Source organism: Atractosteus spatula, chromosome 25 (genome assembly GCF_055471065.1).
Source record: "Atractosteus spatula isolate fAtrSpa1 chromosome 25, fAtrSpa1.hap1, whole genome shotgun sequence".
Classification (NCBI taxonomy): domain Eukaryota; kingdom Metazoa; phylum Chordata; class Actinopteri; order Semionotiformes; family Lepisosteidae; genus Atractosteus; species Atractosteus spatula.
In genome coordinates this window covers 2941122-2967522 of record NC_142730.1, presented here as the reverse complement: position 1 = coordinate 2967522, position 26401 = coordinate 2941122, and the positions used below count along the sequence as shown (strand labels likewise).

The window sequence follows — 26401 nt, the reverse complement described above, 5'->3', positions numbered from 1 at the left end:
ACATTTTTTTATTTTATTATTATTCCATACTAGAAGCTACAACCAGTGTTTCAGTGTGCCGAAGGGAGACAGGATTAGACAGATCGGGTCTCTCTCAGCTATTGAAGGTGTCAGCCATGTTCTCCAGAGTGAGTGGCTGGAAGGCGGTAGGTTTTCCGTCTTCACAGAGGAAGGTGGTGCTGTTCAGTGTGGCCAGCAGAGGGACACATGGCTTCTGTTTTACAGTCACAATCACAAGCACCTGAAAAAAAAAACACCAGTGATCATGCAATCGCTTAATGTCTGTAGCAATATGCAGTCATACATACTTATTATATTTCCTGCATGACCGATCTTACTTTAGAGAGTACGTTGCTAGTCAGCCAGTGACAAAATATGTATAATCAGGAAAGTGCTCTGACCACATCCTGGCAATTATGATTGATATTATGTGCTAGTTCAGGACTTTGCAAGATCAAATCGTGAAATTAAAAATCCTGCTTGCAGAGATGTACTGTATATTTTCTCCCATTTACAAAAGCAGCTTAAGGTACATTTATAATGGCAGTTTGGACATCATGCCCTTAGCAGATACCATCAGGCTGAAGGACAGTTTTTTATTCATGAGTCAGCATGGAAGATCATGTGACGTCATTTGCCAAACCGCTTTATACCATATAGTGTCAGAGGAAGCTACGCTACACAGGGATAACTACCTACTCTTATCGAGAAATGCCTGGGGATCTTTAATGGACACTGAGAGTCAGGACCTCGTTTTAACGTCTCATCCAAAGGATGGCACCCACTACAGTATAGTGTCCCCGCCACTATACTGGGGCATTAGGACTCACACAGACCACAGGGTGGACACCCTCCACTGGTCCCACTAACACCACTTCCAGCAGCAACCATAGCTTCCCAGCAGGTCTCCCACTGACCATCCTCAACCCTGCTGAGCTTCAGTGGGTGGCCAGTTGAGAGCTGCAGGGTGATGCAGCTGCTGGCAAGCATGGAAGAGAAAATGTGATATCAGTGAAGGGGCGCCTGTTTTAGGCGATTGCCACACCAGTTTTTACATTTCTGGATAAAAAGGCGAATTCTAAAAACTAATTTGAACTTTCTGGGGAGAAATAGGGCTGAAAGGCTAGACAGAACCCAAAAGAAACACAATGAGGTAACCCAGCAGACTCAAACAGGCGCACGGAAGAAAAAAAACTCACAGCGTCCCGTTTCTTGTGGGGAAACGCAGTACAGGCTGTGTTGGCGAGCTGTGCCGCCTGCTTTCTGAACTCAGCTTTGCACGGCTCTTTGCATTTGGCTTCCGCTTCGACTGGGCAGTCGTCTGCCGGGGCCTGAACTACACCTCCGTCAATCTCAGCGAACGTGCGAATTCCCTGGGCGTCCCAGAAGGCGACTCGACACATACAACTGAAAACGCGTTCGGGAGAGAAAACCGAAAAGCTCAAACAGGATTAAGTCTCCCCGGAATGGCATGGCTACCTCTCACTAGTCCGATAAAGGAGTAAGAAAAACATGCTGTTGTTACGTCTATCCGTTAAAAGGCTCAATCAAGTAACTGGTGTCCTTATCACTTTCGCGCTGAAAATGCTTACAATATTGTTACCTTTCATCTGCTCTTTGGGGTTTAACGTTATGTTTTTCATTCTCAGTTGGTGTTGTGTTCTGGTGCAAATATATGAAAGATTTAAAAATATGCAAATATTTTCCGTTCGACGAAGTTACGGTACGATCGATTACACGGATACACAGAGGCATCAAGGTTCTCGCTTTTTCCGAGCGTACAGTGCGTGTGCGATATACATGTATACGTTACATGTTCTGTATTGTATCAATAAGACCTTAAACATCTACCCCAATGTCCTGGCCAAATTTCCCCATGGCCTTTACCAAGCATGTCCTCCTAATAATCCTCATCTCTAAACTGATTTATCTCTCTGTTCTCCCCGCTGAGAGCTGGCGAGTGTACTGGTACATAACCGAGCTGGGGCTACATAGTGGTGGTGGAGGGGAGTCCCCATTACCTGTAAAACGCTTTGAGTGGAGTGTCCAGAAAAGCGCGATATAATGTAAGTGTAAGGAATTATTAATTATTATTCTCGTGCTTGGGTTCGGATATACAGTATATTAAATACAGTTGAACATACTGTAACACCAGGAATAAGTTAAATTTTACTTTTTACGTTTAATTTTTAACTTTTAAAGCAGCTCTTTCACAGGTCTGCCATCTCAACTCTTAAGTCGCTATCAAAGAGCTTGTCACAATTACCTAACTAAAACACAAGGGAGTGTGTTAAAACTGCATGTCATGACAATTATGTACAGTACTCGAAGATATTCAGTACTCAACTGGAATGAGAGTTACCTGTAGTCAGTCACATCAGCCGCAGCTAAAGCGAACATCAGGATACTCAAAACAACTCCTTAACAGAAGGGGGGAGAATTTCCTCAGGTTAACTTCGCTTAGAATCAATGCCAAAACAGGAGGAATTATAGCTGAGCTATTATAAACTGCAAACATCCTGATGTGCGTGTTTTACAGGCGTCTTCTTACAGGGCTGCAATTCAATTTGCTATTAGAGCATAAAGTTCCATGACTGGTTTAAACTAAAGGCTGTAAAAAAACAATTATAGAGAAATTGAATCTTATTAGAATGATTTATACACAACTAATTTATTACACATTCGTTAAACGTCGGAAATTATTTTTCCAAACTGTCAATCAGGAGCTCAGACAACCCAACAGATTGCCCAGACAAGAAATCAATCATTACATTTTTTCATTTTAATTTATTTGCGCGACAAAACTTCCCACAAATCATTATTACACAAAATGTACACTACAGTTTTATTGAAAAATAGTGCGAAGGAGGTATACTTACTCATCTTGACAGAATGCAACAAGTTTCTGCAAAACAAATAATTAGGATTAGGGAACACGTCAATAATTCCAACTACGCATTCATTTTCTTTATATTACATCTTTACATTTATTTATTGTTCATTGCAACACGACATTATGATGTCATTGTAAACATCTGTTTTTTATTGTCCACATTCCTTTGTACTGAATTAGTATAGAGCAAAAAAAGGTCGATGCGATTTCCAACAGATAGACCGACTTTCACCGATCATATTCAGTCTGATATGCTAGCTGTATAGCCCAAAGTACCATATTTTAGTTTTGCAGACCCAAACGAATACATTTTTAGTTTTGAAATATGAACCTCTGTTACAGTCATCGAAAGTACCAGATTACGTTTCTCAACTAACGGAATTTGGAAGTCATATGAAATGCATGTACTGTACATCGATCGTAAAAACCAGACCAAAACAATGCAAGCACTGACATGAAAATAACTACATTGTATTTAAACTTTTTTTTCTTTTCAGTGGAAAATGTTGCTTCAACCCACCCGGCTGATCTGTGAGCGGTGTCCTGTTGATTAGTGCTGAGCTCTGTCTCTTTTTATTGAGTAAAGGTCAATGCAAATTGGGAGCAATGAAGAAAGCCAATTTCCCACACGAGACGTTCGTATGAAGCTTCAGATGTTGGCGCAGTTGCGCATTTTCCGCTGTTCTGTCTGTTGGGGGGAGGTTCTTTTTTCAATTAACGACATCCCAGGATCTGCAGATCCAAAAATTTCTAAAACAATTCGTGTCAGGACCATTTTTCATCGTGTTCAGCAGCCAGGTGTCCTGTCTGTTTGGAAGGGGCCCCCTATCCTTCTTCTAGAAGGCTGCGGTGTTGGAGAGTAGAACAGTTGAAGAAAAGAACAGGAATACACACGTGTGTGCACTAACGGTGAACGGGGATGTTTAAGAACGTTGTTTCTCAATCTTCTCTAGCATTTATATCGAAAAGCCTCACGATTTGAGAACATGCTGGTAAAAGTAACATAGACATGATAGATTCAATATCTCTGTTATATGTAATATGTAATACAGCTCTCTGTAATAAACTCTGTAATCTCTGTAGAAGCCTTCAGCAGATTGGTGATTGTATCTTGCAATTGTAGTGTAAGTATATTAGGCACATTATAATGTTAATATAAAATATTACTGTTTGTCATTTGGCATCCATAAAATGTGAATTTAGGTCATCTTTAAGAATAGGATAATTCATTTTATTGATAAATATAGCTTAATTTATTAGACTGTTTTTAACATAAAAATAAACAGAGATTAGTTTTTACAGAAACAATATACAGTTTTTTTTTAAAAAGAAAAGAGAAGCACACCTGGTGATGACAAGGAGGACATCTGTTTTGGTGATTAAGGTCATTATGTATGGAAATGGTGTAAATGTAAATTTCCAACACCTTCACTAACTGCATGCAAGTTTTGGAGCACCTTTTTGCAGTTAGCTCAGCTCTTGTAATTGCGCCATCAATGATGTCAGACATATTGTTCCCTACGTGCGACTAAAAAGACTGAAATATTTGCCTGCCTTTAACCAAAATGCAAAGTTCCGTGGGAAAACACCAGTCTCTCCCATTTAACTGCGGTCACTTTACTTGTGAAATCTTGGAAAATATATCAATCAATTCTAAACATGATTAGAAATCTGTTTCCAGCGACTGTCGCGGCAAACTGGACATAGTCTATCCCTAAATCAGAGAGCGTGATGCGGATTAGACTCTGGCGACTCGCTATTTGATCGCAGTGATACTAATTATCACTCGCTAGTTGACCTGAAGATACTAATTACTATTGCCAATGCTTTGACTGGAAAAATAAAATAAGCTGTGTCTGATGAAACCGCAAGCAGACAGCATTAGAATACTTCACATAAACCGCCCCAATCTAGAATCAAATCAGCAGTGTGTGAAACCTACAACAGTATTGCGTTCTATCGTTTAATAACCGCTGTTTTGCAACTGTTTTCCCACCTGTATTAATTGTTTAATTAATTTGAATAATTGTGCTTGATTAATTTAATTAATCAAATTTGATTCGTTTGATCGCATTTGATTAATGCGATCTTGTAGAGTCTGTGCAGTATATCCATAACACAAATACTAATCTTGAAGTAGTTAGTAGTTAATGGATTGACTTTGTAGTCATATGTGAAATATTTCTTTATTTTGCAGTTCTAATCAGTGATTCAAAATTTCCAATTAGAAGAGGATTACCACAACTCAATGTTTTATGAAGCTAGTGTTTTAAATTAGAAACAGCTGGAATGCTTGGATTAATTAGCTAATATAAACCATTTTAAGTATACTGTATTTAGAAATACATTTAGAAAATCAATATGGTCATTAGCCACTGGTTGAAATTAGCGACTGGTTGAAATGGCACAGATGAAAAAATTAAATTAACTTTGTGAGAAAGATTTGCTGCACCCATCTTCTTCATTATCAGCTAACTTAGTTTCTCAAGCCTGGTAAGATCCTAGTCAAATTCTGCTCTAGTTTCTAATACAATCATCTCTGGCAATGTCACCACGACAGTGTTCCAAACCTGAACCCATTGCCAATGTGAATAGTTAGCACTGTACTGGAAGCAGCAGCAGGGTCCTACCTGTACATTTTGGAATTTCCTATGTTTTTGTCGGCACTTTGCCTGTCTAGGAGGTGATGTATTAAAGTAGTTTTTAGAATATTCGAATATTCAAATCAGGTACAAGATAAATAATACATCAGCAGAAGTAGATGAGACTCTGAAGATCCTTTGGTTTGGTGAGTCTGTATTTATTACTAACTTTAGAGGTTCAGTGGTTGTATTTTGTTATTCAGATAAACAATAATAATGTATTTTATTGCTTGACATGCTACAACTCTCTGGTATTGCTTTTGGCATTCTATAAGCTAACTGACATGCACATTCTAACCACATTTTCTTTATTTATTGAAATTACATTTAAAATTCAACATTTTAGTTTGGATTTTCATGATAGAAATCTCCAATATAACTGACAAACAGACCTATTATTTACTAAATCTGAGGTTTACTTCAATATTCCCCTCTGCTGTTGCAACAATTAACTGTTGTGTGTTTTTTTTTATTTCAGTGTGTATCATTTCCAAAATATCACACATTTGAAATGGGCAAGTACAGTATTTCACTCATTAGTGAAAGACTATAGAGATTACTTTATTATTAAACCTGTGTTTTCACTTCCAACCTTAGTCTTCCATGTCCTATGTTGTAATGTGTTACTGGACTGTTAAAATCTGTGTTTTAGTTTTAACACTGGACAATTTAAAAAGTCATGATGTTGAACACTATTCTTTCTTTTGAACTAACAAATTATAAAAGAACAGCATCTTACGCAGGTCTGCACAACAGGTGATGTTTTCAGTGATTTGATCAAAAAAAGAAGTTTGCTTTCCAGATTTCACGTTTAAACATGTTGTTTGTCTTTGTAGGTTTCAGATTCACCCTTTTTGCTCTCTCTGTCCTCCTAAAGACCCTGGCTACAGCAGAGCCTGTCCAGTACCAGTAAGTAAGATGTAAGGTTTGTTATTCAGTACACTGGAAAGACCCATAAACCAAGGTGTGTCTGAGTACTTTTATTTTCTTTGTGACTCAGAGATGACCTGAAATTCATTTCTTATGTTTCAATGAGAGAAGCAGGGAAACAAAAACACTGAAAGCTCCAAATTGCATATACTGTACATTTATACTCAAATATCACTTTTAAAATGTCAAAAAAAACCTCCTAAAATTTGCCAAAGCAGAATTGAATTAAGGTCTGTTGCAACAGATGTTTAGTTAAGAAACAACTTGACTTGAAATGGATCAGAAGGGATCTAGGTAAGACATTTGAAGAAGTGCAATCTTCTTGATTTGTCCTTGAAATTAACTTTGTTTGCTCTGCCGAATTGCAGATGCGAGTGTCACTTTCGAATTGTAGATGGGCAGCTCCGCAAACCCTTTCTCATCCTTCCTGGCCCTGTGGTAGAGACCAGCGGAGGGCCGTGTGATGCAGAGTTGATCTGCAAGGACCCCTGTCAGTCTATCGTTGCTGGGTACCAGCTGACTCATGACGTAGCAGAGCAAGCCTGTGCCACAGCATCTCCTCCTCCTCTGGGCAGCTGGGTGGTCAGTATTCTATCTCTATGATGCTATTAATTGTGGAGCAGTGCAGGTTAACACCATAAAATTTACACCATGGATTTGCATAGGATTCAGCTGAATTTTTCATTATCTTGATCTTTTTTTTTCAGTTGCTGATACTTCATGAGTGTATATTTTTTAAGGTATAGTCACAGAAAAATGTGTAATCTCATGCCTGAAGTCCTTCGAAACATTGTTTTCAGGATTTCCATTACCTTTGAAGGCAGTCCTCATTGATGTGTACAGTATATAGGCAGTTCAGCATGACAAAAGAAAATTAAGAATCATGTCCTAATAATAAATATGGCAGGGACATTTATTGAATTGCAAATCAAACACAAATCCTGATTACGTTTATAGAGAACATACCGTATTAATCTTTTCAGCCTTATACATTTAGACAGGCAAAATTTTATTTATTTTATCTTCCCCGAAGCAATGTATAAATAAATGACACAAGGTTTAAATGATTAAAATCTCATTTGTGTCCTGGGTGTTTTGGAGAAATGTCTCTCTTCAGCTATTTAAATAATGTAACCACAGGGGAGTATACAGTTTATGCTGTTGCTGAGAAGTGCTGAGATGATGCTGTCATGATGTCAGAAGAAACTGCTCAGTCTAATTGTTTTTGAGATCTAGTCTGAAAATTGTTATTTTTCAGGAAATCTTTGATGCACGGCAATGAATCTGTAGAGTTAGGCACCTGAAAATGTATATTAATTTGTTGTATTAATTTGAATTATTGTTATATGTTTCCCAAAGCTATTTCCAATTCAATAGATTTTCAAAAACTTAATGCTGCCTTCAAAAAGAGTAATGATGCTCTGCCAAAAATATAACAATTCTAAAATGACTAAGTTGAAATACATTTCGTTGTTACCATAAAGCAAATTGTAGCATTATTTGTCTTTCAACTTTATTTTTTTCAAACATTGCATCTAACATACAGTATATTTTAACATCTCATATCCATGCCTTGTATTCTTTCTGCTTGCTCTCATTTCAGTTGGGGAAGGTCAGTACGGTGAAGGACAATGCCTGCACATCTCAGATTTTAGATTCCATTCCTTTCAAAATAACCTGTGGAGGTGGGAAAGTGCTAACGCAGACTCCTGTGGACCTGATTACCTATGTTTTGAATGGTTTGACAGGTCTTCTGCATGAAAACGTGCAGGCTGCAACTTTATCGGAGACAGAAGTCAATATCCTGACTTCTCTCAAGGAACAGCTGAATAACCCCCTCTCAGTGGGGAACATTTTTTACCTTCAAGAATAAGTGAAGTAAAAAATGCTGATTGCAGATTGTCTGGCATCTGAAATGTAATGCAATAATGAAACACTGTTAAGAAAAATCAATAAAATCCCCAAAATGTTGGTTGCTGTTTGAAAATGTCTCATTTCTTCCATGTTACAAATTATATTCTCCTGCGTCAGAAATTATACTAAGGAAGAGTTTATTTCGTGATGCAGTTTATAATAATAATTTCATCCTTTATTAGAAACTCACTTACAGACTGATTCTGGCCTTCCTTTTCCTTACACATACTTCTGCCTCTTTTCTCTCATTCTCTTCTGGCTCTATCCATAAATATAAGTAAAACATTTACCCTATCACAAAAACTAACTAAAAATAGAATAAAAGGTCAAATTAAATCACAAATAAAGTAAAGCCTAGTTAAGTTCTTTTAGCTTCTTCAACACGTTTCTCTTTGGTTTTCTGTAAAATCTCATTTTTTCAGACCTTCTAATGCTCTGTGGTTTATGAGCCAGAGAAGACGTAGGACTCTATGAGCTAGTGCATTTAAGACTAGGAATGAATTAATATCAGAAACAAGCTACCCAGCTGTGCTATAAAAGCTCACAAATTGGCTTATTTCAGGAAATGACTGGAATCTTTGGATCAATTAGCTAATAGCAGCCAAATTAGTTAAGTATACTTCTATTTAATTGTAGGTCCTTTGTTATTCATTCCAGTTGAGCTCTCCATTACGTACCTAAATTGATTATTGATTGTTTGATAAGTTTAGATAGTGAACATGGCCATTTGCCACTGGTTCATGATACCTGGAGAAGACTGATGAAACTAAGCTTGTGAGCAAGTTATTCTGCACCAACGTCTACATTATTTGAGCTTCTCACAGCTGTACTGATCCTATTCAAATTCTGTTCTTCTGTCTAACACAATCGTCTTTGGCATTGTCACCGTCACAGTGTTCCAAAACAGAGCTCAACTTGACTGAAAATTTGGGAATTGCCTACGTTTTTTTCTTCAAACTTTGCTCGTCCAATTGGTGATCTGCTAAACGTGTATTGAGAATATTCAAATCAGGCACAGGATAAATAATAGATCAGCAGTCGCAGAAGAGATCATGCAGATCTCTAGGCTTGGTGAGTCTTCCTTTCCATATTTTCTACTAACTTTAGAAGTTCAGGGGTTCTATTATGTTATTTAGATAAACAATAATTATGTATTTCATAGCTTGAAATGCTGCAACCTTCTCACCTTGCGTTTGGCATTCTATAAGCTATTTCACTATTGAAATCTCCAATATAACTGATATCTAGACCTACTGTATTATTCACTAAATCTGAGATTTACTTCAATGTTTCTCTCTGTTCTTTTTTTATTTCAGTACGTATCATTTCCAAAATATCAAGCTTAAACTATTGAAATGGGTATGTATTTCACTCGCTGGCAAAAGACTATAAATATTATGTTATTATTTAACATGTAATTTCATTCTAATTGTAGGCTTTCATGTTCTATTCTCATCACGTTTCTGTAATGCCAGATTTTGCTTCCTATTTTTCATGTTGAAACATGTTTGCAGTGCACTACCTTCAGTTTCTCCCTTGCTTGACTTTGTAGGTCTGCGTCTGCTTGTTCTGTCTGTCCTCTTAAGGACCCTGGCTACAGCTGAGCCTCTCCAGTACCAGTAAGTACGATATCAGGACTGACATTCTTGTATTTCATTGGGATAAATAACAAATCTAGGTGTGACTGAGTATTTTTCTCTTCTTAGCAATTCAGAGATCATCAAAGAAATTCTGTGCTCATGTTTCAAAGAGAGAAACAGGGAAAGAAACACTGAAACCTCCAAATTGCACACACTGTATACAGTTTTTATAGTGTACATATCTTTACGCACTCAAATATCGCCATTAAAATGTCAAGAAAATGCCAAAATTTGCCAAAGGAGAATTGAATAATGAATCTGTTGCAACTAATGTTTAATTAAGAAACAAATGACTTGACATGTATAAAAAGGGATCTAGGTAATTTGAAGAAGTGCAATCTTCTTGATTTGTCCTTGAAATTAACTTTGTTTGCTCTGCCGAATTGCAGATGCGAGTGTCACTTTCGAATTTTAGATGGGCAGCTCCGCAAACCCTTTCTCATCCTTCCGGGCCCTGTGGTAGAGACCAGCAGAGGGCCGTGTGATGCAGAGTTGATCTGCAGGGAATCCTGTCAGTCTATCGTTGCTATGTACCAGCTGACTCATGACGTAGCAGAGCAAGCCTGTGGCACAGCATCTCCTCCTCCTCTGGGCAACTGGGAGGTCAGTATTCTATACCTACTGTATGATGCTATTATATTGTATATTGTGGAGCAGTGCAGGTTTATACCATAAAAGCTTATCTAAATTTACAGCTGGATTTGCACGGGATTTACCTGAATTTTTTATTAGTCTGATCTTATTTTTTCCATTTGTCCTGCTGATTCTTCATGAGCGCATATTTTTTTCAGGATCAGTCACAGAAAAATATACAATCAACTGCCGAAAACCTTTCCAAACTCTGTGCTTTTATACAATATCTCTTTCTCTTGAAGTTTAAAAAATCAAGTAGTGAAATATACTGTTATACTAAATATGGCTGTCAAATTTATCGCATTGTATTTAGCATCTCGTCTCTGTGATTTCTGTGCTCGCTCTTGTTTCAGTTTGGGACGTACAGTATGGTGAAGGACAATGTCTGCACGTCTCAGGTGCTGGATCCCATTACGATGACATTCACCTGTGGAGACGGGAAAGTAGTAAAGCATACTCCTGTGACCTTGGACACCTTTGTTCTGAATGGTCTAACAAGACTTCTGCTTGAAAATGAAAACTGAGCGTTTCATTTGGAACCTTTCTAAAAAAAGAAATAAAACAACTTTTGATTGCACCTTCAATAATTAAACACAATAAAGAAAAATCAATCAAATCCCAAAAATGTTGGTTGTGGTATGAAAATTTCTTGTCTCTTCCTCATTGTACAAATAATATCCATCCACAGACAAGGTACTTATCTCCTTATCTGGAGATAAGGTACAGATGATGTTTTACTTAATAAAACATTTCATAATAATTCCATTAGGAAACTGCTGTCACGGTTGACATCCCTCCTCTAGAGGGCGCTCCACAACTCTCTTGTCGTTAGATCCGTGTGCTTGTATGTTCTCCCGCTGTGCCTTGTTTGTCTTTCCCTATGTAACCCCAGCTGCTCCAGGGCTCAGGGCTCAGCCCTGGACTGCGGATGTCTAGAGGCCCTACTACCAGGCTACAGCTTGCCTGAGGGCATAGGCCTCATCCCCATAAAATTATTTACTTATGTTTGAAAGCGATAAGGAGGGAAAGAAACACTGAAACCTCTAAATCCTACAAATATTTTTACATATCTTTACTTGGTGATGGGGAGCTTCGCCTTGTGCTTCCTGGCCCGGTGGTAGAGACCAGTGAAGGGACATGTGATGCAGAATTGATGTGCAAAGAGCCCTTTCAGTCTATCACTGATGAGTACCAGCTGACTCATGACACTGCCAAGCAGGCCTGTGCCACATCATCTCTTCCTCCTAAGGGCAGCCGGCAGGTCAGTATTCTGTACCTAAATCCCACCGATTGTAAATTTCCCCATTTTAATTTGAATGCAGGTTCTTAATGCCCAGACTGATTTGCATATAATTTGTCTGGATTTGTTTGTGACTCTATTTAATCTAAAATTCTTCTTTTTTTAAATAGGTACATTAGAACACACAGTCATTAACTGTATAATACCCCTCAAAAGTGTGTGGTTTCTCTTGCACCTGAAGACATTTTAGCATGAGAAACATGCTTTAGGAATGATATATTTATTGTCATTTTAAAATTTGGTGGAAAATAAATTGAAATGATGCTTATATAAAAAGCTTAGTGATATCTTTATATGCAATTTATAGTATTAAAATGTCGTGCCTTACACATTTAAACATGTAATTTGATGTTTTCTGAAGTTTTATTCATGTTATTACATGCAATGTACGAATAAATAACTAAAAAAGGAAAGAAAATATTCATACAATAAGCTCATACAGTGAAAAAATCATATATCTTTTTATATTTTCTTGTTGGCCTAAAAAATGTAACTACAGTACAGTTCTTGTTTAAAACTTTTGTGAATTATATTGTTGTGATCTCAGAATAAAATGCTTATTCTAATCTGGGTTCCCCATGGTTAAAAGTCTCCAGAATGAAAAGTGATTCTCTTTTTTTGTTTAAGTCTTTATTCCATAATACTTGATTAAATTCTTATGAATATTAGATTAATGTTGTTTCAACTAAGTATTACAATTACTGAATTGAACTAGAATTGATCTTTAGCTTGGGGACCCAAAAGCCTCATAGACAGGAATTTTAATCATAATGTTAAGTAAAGTGTGATTGCAGGTGACTTAAAAAGAATGTAGAAAACAGCACTCACGAGAGAATTCAGGAGAGAAGATGAAAGATATTTCTCTTCGTGCTTTTCCAAGGAGAGTGACAGAGAAACTCACCAGATTCGCTATGTGAGGAAAGTGTGCAGAATTTATCCTCTCAAATACTGTATATAATCTCAAAAAAGTTCAATTTTAATAACAAATGTAAAACTAAATTGAAAAAGCAGCAATAATTTGTTTTTCAAAACCATCCGGGACGCTACCGTTCATCTGTTTTAAACCATTTTCTCACCCAAGAGCTGGAACTGCTTCATTTATGAAAAGCAACATTGTAGGTTTCCAGCATGAAGCAGTGGTGCGACATGTAAAAACGTGACCCAGTGTCAACAGATTTTACTCCCAACATGAATCTCACATTGCTTTTTCCAGCTGTTAAATGGATTAAAGAACTTGATTAGAGTGCATTATTTGTTGCTCTTGAAAGGCTTCTGTTTTCAAGTGAGCTAACAATTTTATAGCTAAATGAAAAGAAATCTGTCAGCGCTAGAATTACAAATTGTTTTTAAAACTAGTCAGCTTTAAACTTTTCTACTCAGCTTTTCGTGTTTCGAGAAATTAGGTTTGAGCACTTAAAAGAGTGAGAACGTAGTGAAGACAAATATCATGATAGGAAAGTTGGTGCTGATTCCTGGAACAGGTGACATCATCCGAAGTGCAGGTGCCCGGACTTTTACAGAAGTCTCAGTTTGTGCAATTCTGGATTCAGTTCCTACCCAACAGCGCTCTGTTTAATGCGAGCTGCTGTTTGAGGATTCCCAGGCACGGCAAGAAAATTGAGGTTTTCAGGGATGACAAGAAGTGACAGAGATGATCAAGCATTACCTTTTACAGTTGTGATAATTAAATGAGCCAAAAAACTATGAAGGTGTTAAAATGTTTGAATCTACCAGATTCGATTCTGTGCATTCCAAATTAGTAATGAGCTAGAAATCCATTTATAGTGGTTTACAAGAGAACACTTCAACAGTATTTTATTCTATATTACTGCTCAAGAGCACTGCTCCCTCTGCAGGATTAGAACTCACTGTCTTTGGGTCTGAGGCGTAGAGTGTAAACCAGTAAGTCACTTTACAGCTTACCATCAGGACAATGAAACTAGCTGAAAACCTGCTGGTTTTCACTGGCCTGCTTCATTTCTAAAGTAGCATCACAAATTTGGCTTTGCCATTCTAGTCAGGCCTCTCAGAAATCTATCTCCTGTTTTTGTGACATCCAAAGGGTTGAGTGTGAAATTTGAGAATGTCAGGCGGGGGGAGACACAGTGGAGTAACAGTCACAGGCCACAGTGCTCTCTTTATAACTGGACACTGCTTTAAATAAAAGATTAGACCATACATTTTGAATAAATAACCATAATCACATTTCTGAATTTCAAAACCTCACAAATTCCAAATAGCCAACTGCATAAATTGACTCTCATACAATTAATACAATTTTGATTTGCCTATTCTGATTATCTGAGAAATCATCTTATCTTTCTTTCTTAGGTCCTGATGGTTATTTCACCAAAATCACTGAGGGATGTGTGAGCCAAAATGCTTGCCATATATCTGGATCATTTCTGTCACACTTGTTGGCCTTTGCATTCCAAAACATTCCATTTCGGCTGCAGAGCTTGATGGTCCAGTTTCATTATACAGAGTTAGGCACTTTTCAAAAGTGGATCTGGACAGCTTTTTGTAGATGTCATTGTATTCAATCTGTAGCCAGGTTCACCATATGTCAAGCAAAAGGCTGTTTTTTTGGTAGAGTTATCCATATCCAGGAAGCCTGCAATTTCTTGGAATTCAACCTGTGTCCCTGTGTCCTTGTCTGGCTTTTGAGTTCAGCATGCTATTCATTGGATACTGTGCATATTCACTCCGTTTAGTACACAATGCGAGTGGAATAGCTGTAATTTAATTTTCTGCTTTTTCTTATTTTTAATTTTATTCATTTGTAATAAGATGCAGTTGTCACTCTCTCTTCTATTATTTATCTACAATTCCACTATGCTCTACATTATCAATAAAATTAAAAATAGACATAAACTACAAGCATGCTATGATGTAAAGTGTGTTGTTTAGAATGTATTTTGAATATTTAGCATAAATTAATTTTGAGAATGTGATTTCATGTGAGAAAAAGCCAAACTGTGCATCAAAGATAGAAGCAGTGAATAAGAATATAATGTAACAGGTAAACTTTACATCAGGTTTTTATTTTTTTGTGTGCAAAATTTCTTATTGCATGCAAGCAGTTTACTGCTTTTATTACTTCCTCTGCTCATTTATACAATAAAAATAATTACCATAATCAAGTCTGATAGACAATGTTCTACCTGTGATGCTATTGCTAGGAGGAGAATGGTCCATTCATTGAGGACGAAACTTTGGGAATTTGACTTCTGTTTCCAGAATTGTTGCTCATGAAGTGTAGAGGTTTTGACATATTTTGTGGGGTGCATGTTGTTGCTGTCTTATTTTCATGCAGGTTCATGATGGAAGCAGGTATTATCTCAGAGGGACAATGAAGACTTAGCATATAACTTAAATGTCTTTATTGCATGAGTAATTAAAAAAACAATTTTACTAATCTCTTGTTGCTGTCCTCCTGCGGCTACATTGATAGTGCTCTTTGTTTTATGTCCAAGTAGACACAATTTGTCTATAGTCACAACCAATCAGATGTCACTCTACAATCACATCAATTAGTCATCTGATAATCGCAAAAAGTAAGGACATCTGATTCTGTGTTGCCTACGCTGTAACTATATTATTCAATGTACAAAATATATAAATATAGGATCATCTACAGCTCTTGGCCTGCTCCTCTAAAATCATGTGACTAACAGGAACAATGTTACCACTTTAGCAATAGGAATATGAGGGATACTTTGATAAATATAATTTAAACACAAACAGACTTGCTCCTTTTGGACATTTACAATAACCTCTAAGTGCATTTGTAACAATTATTTGAGAGATAAACAATAAATCAGAAAAGATAGTTTCTCAGAATGTTTATTATTGTTAAGCATATCATAATAACAGATTTCCAACTGCTATCAATTTGCATGGTACAGAGGTTGTTATCAAAATTTGCATAAAACCTTATAGACCAGACAAAATATGACAATTATAAGGACAAAGGAGGCATCCATGACTCAAAAAACTACCAATCAGGGAAAATATTCGTTTCGCATCATTCAAACATAGAAAAGATTAACCAAAATGAACAGATACATAATCAAGTGAGATATAAACACAGGTTAAGGAGATTGACTGATGAAGAGAAAGTTCTTTGGTTTGGAAACCAAAATGAATATTGGCATTATTATTATAAAACATCATCACCTATATGCATGGACTCTAAACCAAGACTTGCTCAATAATAGTTCAGGAGATTTGGTGACAACTCAAGGGAAAAGAATGGAAGAAGCAGGATAAACGCATTCATCTTATTTCACCGGAAGCAGATCTTGATTTTTCAGGTAAAATTAGAAGTGGAACGTCTCACAACAAAGTACATCTCCAAGCCCAATTTCCAAGAGGTGGATATTTGCCAAAGGATCAGAAAACACTGTAGCAGCTCCAGTGTCCACAGAGCAGTAAATGGGGAGGGTCTTAAGGACTGACAGAAACAGATATTTGGGGGGGTGACACATGTCACCCCTCAAGTCCCTGTGGTGTTGCCATTGATTGAAGACAACACTGAAAACGTCATATGTGCTTGGGCTGCTTTTCAAATGAGCAAACAGAAAATGTATGTAGATGAGTCTGGTTATCATTCCAAAGTCAAACCAGATGCTGCTACTCGACTTTATACACACATAGACCCATATATTGCCACAAAGAGCAACTACTTGAACTAGTTGCTCAATTCATAATTACTAATGAATAATTAAAATTAATTCATAATAATTAATAACCAAATGAAAAATCAAGTCAGTTATTCAACAAGGCAACCAATCAATCAATTGAGTAATTAAATTCGATCACTCACTTGTCGATCACTTAGACACTCAACTGATTGATTGAAATAATTTATTGCCATTTTTCTTTACCTTATCCAATTGCAAATTGAAAGGTACCTGTAAAATGTACATGACTCCAGGCTTGGGTTTTCCATCCCTGACTCAACAAAGGGTTAAACATAGATTCATCAATATGAATTTCTGAAAATATAAATCAAAAAAGGTTGAGCACATGCAACTGCATTATAAACGCTATGCCTGAATAATTCACTCTTGATTATTTGTACAGATTTATATTAATTAACTCACAAATGATTTTGCACGCAGATCTTCTGCTATGCTTTTTTTTAAGCTATTGCAGACACCTATAAAAAACAAGCATTCCTTAAGTGAACATCTTCTAATGAATCACTAGCATTTCCTATAGGGACAGAATCTGGAATTTGAGGGATGTTAATGACATTTTTTGACATTGTGAAAAGCAAATTTAAGCGTTGGTGTCTTAAAGAGACCTAGAAAACCATGTCCAGGATTAATCATGTCCAGTTAAAGTTGTTTAAAGCTCCCCGTGTAAAAAAGAAGACACCATTAAAGATGAATTACACCCAATGGAGAGATTTATAAAAACATGACAGTTATTATTTTGGACAGTATTATTTCGGAAGTGCTCCTTGTCAGAGAATCAGAAGAAGAGTTTCAGGATGATGAGAGACCCCAGCAGCAGGGTGGCACTCTGACAGGTAAACTTGGCATTGTTGCACAGCTTGCCTTCACAGCAGTACAGTCCCTCCTGAAATGTGTCGTTCAGAGCTGATAAAGTATTTTTGACACAAAGGTTCCTACTTACACACCCTTTCACGACAACCTTCTCACCATCATGAGCACCTGAGACAAAAACAAAACACAAAGCAAATAGCAATCAGAAGCTTTAAAAGATGCCAATTTTTAAAATTGCAACCATTTGAGATCTGTCCAATTTTAATTATTGATTCCAGGAGATTGGCATCCTGCATGTGCATTCAGTAGTTCCGTCAAATTCTAATAACAATAAAATGAGGTGAAAAATATATAGTAAAGGGGTAACATATATTATATTTTGCCGTTAACTCCTCTGTTTGAGGAAATGACAGCCCTGCCTTGAAGATCAGTGCTGACTGACAAGGAATGAACCAGGGAGGCAGCTATAATGGTGAAGTTGGGGTGGAGGGAAGGGATGTGGGCAGCCATGAGAGTATTTCTACATAGGGGAGCAGAAGCACAAGATTAGAATTTGACCTCCTCTCGAACTCCTATTAACATCATTTTATATTATTCTAATAAAGATGAATGATTTAATTAATTCTAATGAAAAAATAACAATGTGATGCTGACAGAAATCTGCAAGCGTTTGTATATTTCTAAGGTCAGTCAACTATGGAAATGCCATGCAAAGTGTTAAGTTTCACTGTGGAGTATTTTTATAAAATGGTCTGGTGTGGCCGATGTGCCTTTGAAGATTTCTTTGGTCCTCCATGGGAAATAAAGGATTGGATTTGTTTTTCATGAAATACAACTTTGCTAACCCTTCCATGAATGCAGTATATCTATTGGTAGCTCACTACAACAAAAAGGTTTTTAATAATTATCCTAGTTATCTTGTGTAAGACAGTGCAGTGGTTGGCAATGTACCGGTCTCTCATAGTCTAATAACACACTGGTAGGTCAAATGGCTTCTGGGAAAACTGACCCTGGTGTGAGTGTATGTCTGTTTGTGCCTGTCTGCCCTATGATGGACTGGCATCCTATCCAAGGTGTACCCAGCGTCGTGCCTGTTGTTTGCCAGGATAAGTTCTGGCTCCCACGCAACTCTGAATTGAAACAAGTGGTTAGAAAATGATAGATGAATTTTTGACGGATAGAAATTAAAAGTTTTGGACACCAGATTCGACCTAATGCTTAAATAACTACTTACTTGTTGCTTTGAGACAGCGATCTTCATTCCCTAAACAATTCAAAATATGTGTACAGTTGCTCCCTTCACAAGTATAACATATATTTCCATTTGCGGTGTTGTTTGTATTCAGTGCTGTTAGAGCAAAACACAAAAATATATAAGAAATAAGGCACAAACATAGCTGTAACACTTGCAATGAATGTACTGTAAATATGGTCCAGTTACCTATCCCCAAAGCACCAGAGAATACATTAAAATGTGAAACAAAAATAAATAAAGTAAGACCAGTCTCTGATCTTACCAGTAAAACTGACATCTCCCAACAAATTTCAAACATTTGTAATTCTAATCAATTACTTGTGGAGAGACAGAAAAAGGGAGAGATGAACAGACAAAGAAAGCTTCTGGTCAACAAAGGCAGTAAAAAAATCTCCACTCTTGGATGGACATTGTATTTGTAATAAAAAATTCCTTTTCTGGACACTCCACTCAAAACGCTTTACAGGTAATGGGGATCCCCTCCACCACCACCAGTGTGCAGCCTCACCAGGACGATGCAGCAGCAGGCGCAGTGTGCCAGAACACTCGCCACACATCAGCTCTCGGTGGGGAGAAGAACAGAATGATGAAGCCAATTCATAGATGGGGACTATTAGGAGGCCATGAGCAGTAATGAGAAATTTGGCCAGGACCCCAGAATACCACCCCTACTCTTTTCGAGAACCACCCTGGGATTTTTAATGACAACAAAGAGTCAACCCCTCCGTTTTACTTCTTATAACACTTCTTAAGAACAGCACCTTTTTACAGTACAATACATAACATATATGTCACGGTCGACATCCCTCCCCTAGAAGGCGCTCCACTACTCCTGTCATTAGTTCTGCATGATTGCTGGTATGTTCTCCAGGTATGCCTTGTTTTGTCTACCTCTATTTAATCCCAGCGCTGTAACCCAGCTAGGTTGTGGTGAAAAGGATCCGATGCAGATGCAGGAGACCTTGGGAGGTGAGTAAGCGAATCCAGGAGCTGAGTCGTAGTCCGAAGGCGTAAGGTAGGTCAAGATCCGGTAAAGGCACTGTTGGCGAACAATCCAGAACGAGAGACAGGTTCGTGGTCGAAACAAGAGCGGCAGGGTCAATTCCGAAAATAGTCACAGGTAGCAAACTATCCAAGGGGCGAGACGAGAACTGAAGTCCGAAGGCAAAAGGTGAAGTCAGAAATTCCAGTAAGGCAAAAGGGAAAGAAACGCTAGGTAGAGCGACACGAAGTGAACTCAATACCAAGCAGCGATAGGCGGGTAAGGGAGGCTTAAATAATGCAGCCTGCCGCACGGTAAGGCGTCTGATGAGAAATTAACACGTGCGGCAGCGTTTGTAATTATCACCCTGCTGCTGGAACTGATTAGTCCTCTTAGGAGCTGGTCTGGGCCGGTTAGTGGTCGTGACAAGCGCCTCCAATGCTCAGGGCTCAGCATTAGGGTTCGGATGTCGCGAGGCCTGCCTATCACCAGGCTGCTGGATACCTGAGGGCATAGACCTCATTCCCGACTGACTTCTGAGCCCGGCACCTGGAGGACGTCGCCCTGTTATCCCTGGATGTGTATGTTTGTGTTTTCCCCCTTTCCGGGGATTTGAACCTTGTGCCGTCTCAGGATGGATCTCATGGTTTTGGACTCATGGATTGTGCCCTGACCCTCCTTTGGATCCGCTCAGATTTGGACGCCTGTGTTTGTTTCCCTGTTCACCATATGTTTTCCCCCAAACTACATCTCTCTAACATAACACCCGAGACAGACTGTGGAGCCAATCTGTAACATTATACACCTGTAAAGTGCTTTGAGTGGAGTGTCCAGACAAGTGCGGTAATGATGTAAGGAATTATTATTATTATTAGATGAATAATTTGAGAGGTGGAAAGAAATCCTGACAATCCTGAAGACCTCGAGACTGGAGTTTCCCCATTCTCCAGTTAATAATTCAACTTAACAGTGCTCAGGATTATTACCATGCTGTGTCTGGTTGTTGCAGAGATCTGTGTTGCAGCATTCTGTGTCCCCTGCTATTTTAAATTCCCCAACGTTTAAGGAAAAGGTCTGTTTGCAAACTTGTGGGTCTGCACAGCCAAAAACTGAAATGGTAGAGTTTCGACTGCCTGCAGAAAAAAACAGAACAACAGTTGTAATAATACAGTGCTTGAAAAATCATATCATTCTTTCAAACAATGTCTTTTTTTATCCAATTTCCTAATTGGTAGTTCTTTGTCCATTTCTATTCCACTCTTTTACATAAAACACTTAATGTTTTAAACATCTTTTAGGACTGGTGTTAAAGATGTCTCTCTATTCCCTGGTTTAGAGTGTTCAGCTACTCTATATAACACTCTTGAATTACCAGACACTAGGTGCCATTTTCCACCTATAATCTGGGGTTCCCTGTATGTATCCCAGTATTTCAGGCATCCAAATGAATCACTTTAAACTGTCTGTGTCTGTTGAAAACAATAGGTTTAATCCGTTGGAAGCCATCATATAAATGAAGAATTCTCCTCTTAGTGTAGTCATTAGTTTTGACATGTATGTCTAATTTGTTTAATTGAAATTTTAGAGGTCTGCCTGTCAGACTTTCTGACAGGCAGACCTCAGGCTGTTAGGCTTGGAAACCACACCTCCGGCACACTAATTCTGAACGCTGGGGTCCCCCAGGGGTGTGTGCTTAGTCCATTGCTCTACTCCCTCTATACCCACGACTGTAAGGCCAAACACAACACCAACTCCATCATCAAGTTTGCCGATGACACCACAGTTGTAGGTCTGATCACAGACAATGATGAGAGGGCCTACAGAGAGGAGGTCAATCTCCTTACAACATGGTGTGATGACAACAACCTCACCCTCAACGTCAGCAAAACCAAGGAGCTGATCGTTGATTTCAGGAAACTGCAAACCGGACATGCCCCTATCCACATCAACGGGACTGAAGTGGAAAGAGTCAGTAACTTTAAATTCCTTGGTGTCCATATCACCGAGGACCTCACATGGTCTCTCAACACCACCTGTCTGATCAAGAAAGCGCAAAAGCGCCTGTACTTCCTCTGACGGTTGAAGAAGGCTAAGATATGTCCCCAGATCCTCACTAACTTTTACAGATGCACTACAGAAAGCACACTGACAGGCTGCATCACAGTGTGGTATGGCAACTGCAGTGCTGCTGACCGCAAAGCCCTACAGCGGATGGTGAAAACCGCCCAGTCCATCACTGGGGTTGCCCTCCCATCTATACAGGACATTTATGACAGACGGTGCTTGAGGAAAGCTCTAAGCATAATCAAAGACCCCACACACCCCAGCTACAGACTTTATGATCTGCTACCATCTGGAAAACGGTACCGGAGCATTCGGGCCCGGACTACCAGACTCAGAGACAGATTTTACCCCCGCACTATCAAACTGTTAAACTCCCAGCCTCTCTCACTCTCACCTCACCTCTTACCTATGATCTGAACCTCACAGTGCCTTCTTCCTTTCTTTCTTTCTTACCAAAAACCCAAACACACATTGAAAATCTACCTCTGCCATACATGTCAAAAGCTCACTCCCCATAATTTCTCTCCCTTTATTTTATTCTGTTGATGCATATTTTTGCACATAACCTGTTACCTTTTTGTTGTTTTGCACATTGCCTGTTGTTGTTTTTTGCACACTGCCTGTTGTCTCTGTCTTTCTTTTGTTACACAATCGTATTGTTGTTGTTGTTTTTTTTTCTCTTTGTACTACTTATGTCCTAGAGCTAGCTAAATAGCGTTTCGTTATACCATATACCATGTATATGAGTGTAATGACAATAAACTTGAACTTGAACTTGAAATGGTTTATCGTGTGCGCCCCCTGGTGGCTGACAGGGCGTGTAATTAACATGTTATTGTGAATGTGCCAACTGTCCCACAGGAGGGCACACCTCGCAGAATTTCAGAATCACTTTTTACAGTAAAGCCTGTAAAAAAAAAATGTCCCCTCGATTAAACGATACAGGGATCTTAGTACGGACGGTCAACACGCGGCAGATTCTAGTCTCGGTCATGTGATCTCTTACTCATTTCGATGGCGGTCTCGAAGCACGTTTCTGAAGATGAGCATGTTTGAGTGGTAGAGCACGTATTCACCGAACACTGGTAGCACTTCAGAGAGGCGGCTGCAGAACAAACAGAGGAAAAATATCAGTCCTTCCTTAGTCCAATCATATTTACAACCCACACGTTTTCACTCATGCCTGACACTATTACCAGGCTTGGTAATAGTAGTAATAATAGCAGTAATAATAATGAAAAGTAAAGAAAACAACATCTTATATGTTATTATTGTCATGCATACTGGATCGACTGCCCTGCCCGTGTACCCTAAGATACTGTAACGTGTGCAATAACCACACAGACGAGTGGAAATAGAAGTGCTCTCTTATTAATCGGAATGGCATAATCTTAAATAGACTACACTACCCAGCTAACAAGAATAATTCCACTGTAACGCAGTGAGGGTGCAGTGTTCTGACTAACATAGCCACATTGCCAGGGTGGGAGCCTGAGACCATAGGCCAGGATGGGGAAACATGGGACAGTCAGACACACAACCATGTAGTCAAACTTCTGTCCTTCCATCCCAAGCCCCTGCTAGTTCCCAACTATCCCAGACAGGTTCCCATCTATCCCAGCATGCTCTCTTGGGGCTGACATCACCAATCCCATTACTGGTCCACTCAGGGCCCAGAACACGTTGTACATAATTACAGAAATTATACGACCCATGCTCAGTGAGGCACCAAGATAGTCCAGGCATTTAGGTTAAAATGAACTAAAACAAACCTGCCGAGAACACAGCATAGAACTCTTGGCATGTTACTTTTATGTCTTCTGCCGTGTTCTTATAAAACAATTTTTGGACATTCTTCACATTCATTTTTCACATTCATTTTCAAAGTTTAGCTAGAAACAATCAAATGTTTTCTGTTAAGTAATACAGGTAAAGCCCTTCAAAGATGCTTTAGCATTCAAAACACGTCTTAGTGAATTACAAGCTAAATCTATCATTTATTTCCTTCAATTCAACCATTCGTGCTTCGCACATTCCCACAGGTTTACAGCGATTCCAACGCTGTCCGCAATTCCAGTATTGGAGTAAAGGGTTGTTGTCTATTAAAGCGTCTAAAACTGTTTTTGGGAAACCTGGGTGTCTTATTTTATTCTGTCATTATATGTGTGTTTCTCCTTGTTGCTCATCATTAGGTTAATCAGTGATTGGTCTGCCCTCTCTGTATACTAAGGGAATGGTGTATTGGTTTAATTTAATTGACATGTAGAGTATTTGAGATAACACCTTCCTAATTTCAAGGTGTCGTTATCTTCACTGTCCTATAATTAAGCACAATTTAATCCTGTTATCCTATTACTTAATTTAACTTCGTAATTGTAAGTGCTGTAGTTTCTACCAATCAGCTTTGGATGCCTGACACAGTAACTGGACTTCATGTATTATGCCATTATTATTTGTTACCTTGATTTTTTCAGTGTAGTAAATGTGAACCTTTAGAGTTTAAAGTTCATATTTGAAAAAGAGCATTATTAACAACCCACATATCTACATGTAGTCAAATGAAGGGTTATTATTCTTAGAAGTTTGACTGCTATGAGGGCGACGTCACCGCTTGTTCAATTAAACCCATTTCCAACCTTAAAACCAGGCAGACAAAGAATTCCGTTGTTCACATGAGAGTTTTTATCACAGCTTTTGGGCTGGACAAAGATAAAAAAAAAGATTAGCGAGAATTGCTCAGAAAAGGTCACACAACAAGAGTTAATTAGCTCAGCTTTTCAAACGTGGATTAAAGAATGCACGAGTGTAGAACACCCTATACAGTCTTTAAACCGCCCAAAGAGATCCATTAGCTATTGACAGCTCGTTCAAAACGAAATAATCCTTTGGATACGGTGGCTAATTTTTCATATATATATATGAATTGGTCTTATTTTTTCATTCTTAATTTTGGTCGTTATTCATTTATCAAAAAGATACACTACACTCCAGGTAACACACACAAAAAAAGTGGTAGGGCACTGAGGTAACTTAATTACAATTAAAAAATTGTAAATGTGTCTATGTAAAAGATTAATTCATCTTTAAGTCGCAACACATACAGGTATACGGCAAATATAACTAGCACGGATTAGTTGATTTACTGTACCTTACGGTAAATCAGAAAGATAATCACTTGCGCAGTAAACCGAAAAAAGTATTTTTCTTTTTCCTTTCTGTAGGTCTTCTTAAGATGGTGCTCAGCACAAAATGGCAAGGCTGTAATTCATAGAATTACAGAGAACGCAACGGGGGCTCAGGCGGGCGCCCTTGCCGCATCAGGTCAGCCCCGCACCGTCCGGGGCTCGAACCCGGGACTCCCGCGTCACTCAGCAGCGACCCAGCCCGGTGAGCCAAAAAGAGATTTCTCTGCAGCCCAGTAGCTGTAGTCCTGCTATCACAGGGAAGGCTGGTGACGTCACCTGCTCTGGTACGCCGGCTCTTACACAGTGCCTGTCGGCCGTAAGCGTTACAATATTAAAAGCAAAGCTGAAAGTAAATCGAAGAGCAGTCGCTGCCTTCCGGAGCAAGTCATCCTTAGGAAAATATGCGTGTGTGTATATTTTCAATTTTAATTCTTCATGAATTATTATTTCAAATATAGATTCGTGACGATGATGGATGATGATGACGACCAAATACAACTAAATCTATGAGTTGGGACAGGCAATATCCAAGATAACGTTGCGTACAAGCTCCAGTCCTGTGCAGACCTTTTAAAATCAAACCATCGGCGTTTTGTTTCCCTATGTGAAATGCGAACAAAATATACCGTATATATATTCTTTCCCTATATATATATAAAGCTACCATACAGAAGCTGGACCAATAAAAAATAAAATACGACGAAGGGTAAAAGGCTATTCACTGGCATGAAACGAGACGTGAATTTGCTAAATGGAATTTCCCAACAATGTGAGACTTAGGATACTTTCTGTTTCAGCAGGACCTGTAGTTACAGCTGTCGGTTATTGTAAGCCTTCGCCAGAATGTATGAAGAGGTACAGTATATAAATCATCCATTCTTACCCAGCGGTCATGCGTTTGCATGGAATAAACTTTTAAAAACCAGATATTATAAAAATCCGTTATTATTGAAGAATAGCCAATACAGAAGTGTCCTACCTATGGGCAACAGCGCGCAGGTGAGAGCAAGCGTAGCAAGCATTTTCGTCTTCAACAGGTACAGTGTAGTGAACGTTTCCTGCGTGAGTCACTCTATTTATACCACAGTGCAAGATGGTGTAGTGAGAAGGTGTAGGGCTTATATGCTAAAGGACACACTAAGTAATTGAATAAATAACACTTATACAATAGAATACAATAATAAAATACTTTCCAATTAATATTTCTTTTGGTATTTGGTTTTTGTCTGGATATACAGGCATTAAGATTTCCAACTGTATGCTGCATTCTGCTTAATGCTTAATTAATCGTGGATACAGCAAGATTAGAGAAAAATAAGGAGGTGGTACAAGGGGCATGATTGCACAGTGTTTCTTGTGAGAGTCACGTAAGCCATTTCAGGTTTGTTGACACATTATGAGAAGAGGTTAGAGAAAATCCTGCAAAAACAGGCAAGATCAATGAACA

General features: G+C 38.4%; 4 protein-coding genes across 4 annotated transcripts; 2 read left to right on the top strand and 2 right to left on the bottom strand.

The window, feature by feature from the left end:
* Window positions 1–3428, bottom strand: LOC148815071 (uncharacterized). The gene is made up of 5 exons (XM_088905884.1): window positions 3414–3428; window positions 2880–2905; window positions 2363–2420; window positions 1200–1407; window positions 1–241 (listed from the first exon to the last, which is right to left on the bottom strand). Exons 2-5 carry the CDS (start codon window positions 2881–2883, stop codon window positions 95–97), a joined length of 417 nt encoding a protein of 138 aa, XP_088762010.1. The 5' UTR covers window positions 2884–2905; window positions 3414–3428; the 3' UTR covers window positions 1–94.
* Window positions 3429–5648: 2220 nt separating this feature from the next.
* On the top strand, window positions 5649–8435 carry LOC148815070 (uncharacterized). The gene is made up of 5 exons (XM_088905882.1): window positions 5649–5681; window positions 6014–6050; window positions 6372–6444; window positions 6834–7047; window positions 8069–8435. The coding sequence occupies exons 2-5, from the start codon at window positions 6047–6049 to the stop codon at window positions 8336–8338; spliced, it is 561 nt and encodes a 186-aa protein (XP_088762008.1). The 5' UTR covers window positions 5649–5681; window positions 6014–6046; the 3' UTR covers window positions 8339–8435.
* A 1259-nt stretch (window positions 8436–9694) lies between these two features.
* On the top strand, window positions 9695–11239 carry LOC148815069 (uncharacterized). Its single transcript, XM_088905883.1, has 4 exons — window positions 9695–9738; window positions 9932–9998; window positions 10409–10622; window positions 11006–11239. The coding sequence occupies exons 1-4, from the start codon at window positions 9735–9737 to the stop codon at window positions 11174–11176; spliced, it is 456 nt and encodes a 151-aa protein (XP_088762009.1). The 5' UTR covers window positions 9695–9734; the 3' UTR covers window positions 11177–11239.
* A 6090-nt stretch (window positions 11240–17329) lies between these two features.
* On the bottom strand, window positions 17330–25999 carry LOC148815068 (urokinase plasminogen activator surface receptor-like). The gene is made up of 5 exons (XM_088905886.1): window positions 25934–25999; window positions 22776–22874; window positions 20692–20838; window positions 18703–18816; window positions 17330–17642 (listed from the first exon to the last, which is right to left on the bottom strand). The coding sequence occupies exons 1-5, from the start codon at window positions 25974–25976 to the stop codon at window positions 17434–17436; spliced, it is 612 nt and encodes a 203-aa protein (XP_088762012.1). The 5' UTR covers window positions 25977–25999; the 3' UTR covers window positions 17330–17433.
* Between the last annotated feature and the right edge of the window lie 402 nt (window positions 26000–26401).

Coding starts and splice junctions, on each gene's coding strand:
- LOC148815071 (XM_088905884.1), bottom strand. Junction 1,408..2,362: donor GCTGATGTGACTGACTACAG/GTAACTCTCATT, acceptor ACGCGTTTTCAG/TTGTATGTGTCGAGTCGCCT. Junction 242..1,199: donor CCCACAAGAAACGGGACGCT/GTGAGTTTTTTT, acceptor TTTTTTTTTCAG/GTGCTTGTGATTGTGACTGT.
- LOC148815070 (XM_088905882.1), top strand. Junction 6,445..6,833: donor GCAGAGCCTGTCCAGTACCA/GTAAGTAAGATG, acceptor GCCGAATTGCAG/ATGCGAGTGTCACTTTCGAA. Junction 7,048..8,068: donor CTCCTCTGGGCAGCTGGGTG/GTCAGTATTCTA, acceptor CTCTCATTTCAG/TTGGGGAAGGTCAGTACGGT.
- LOC148815069 (XM_088905883.1), top strand. Junction 9,999..10,408: donor GCTGAGCCTCTCCAGTACCA/GTAAGTACGATA, acceptor GCCGAATTGCAG/ATGCGAGTGTCACTTTCGAA. Junction 10,623..11,005: donor CTCCTCTGGGCAACTGGGAG/GTCAGTATTCTA, acceptor CTCTTGTTTCAG/TTTGGGACGTACAGTATGGT.
- LOC148815068 (XM_088905886.1), bottom strand. CDS start 25,976: ATGCTTGCTACGCTTGCTCTCACCTGCGCGCTGTTGCCCATAG. Junction 20,839..22,775: donor CGAGACCGCCATCGAAATGA/GTAAGAGATCAC, acceptor TTTTTTCTGCAG/GCAGTCGAAACTCTACCATT. Junction 18,817..20,691: donor CAACAACCAGACACAGCATG/GTAATAATCCTG, acceptor TTGCTCTAACAG/CACTGAATACAAACAACACC.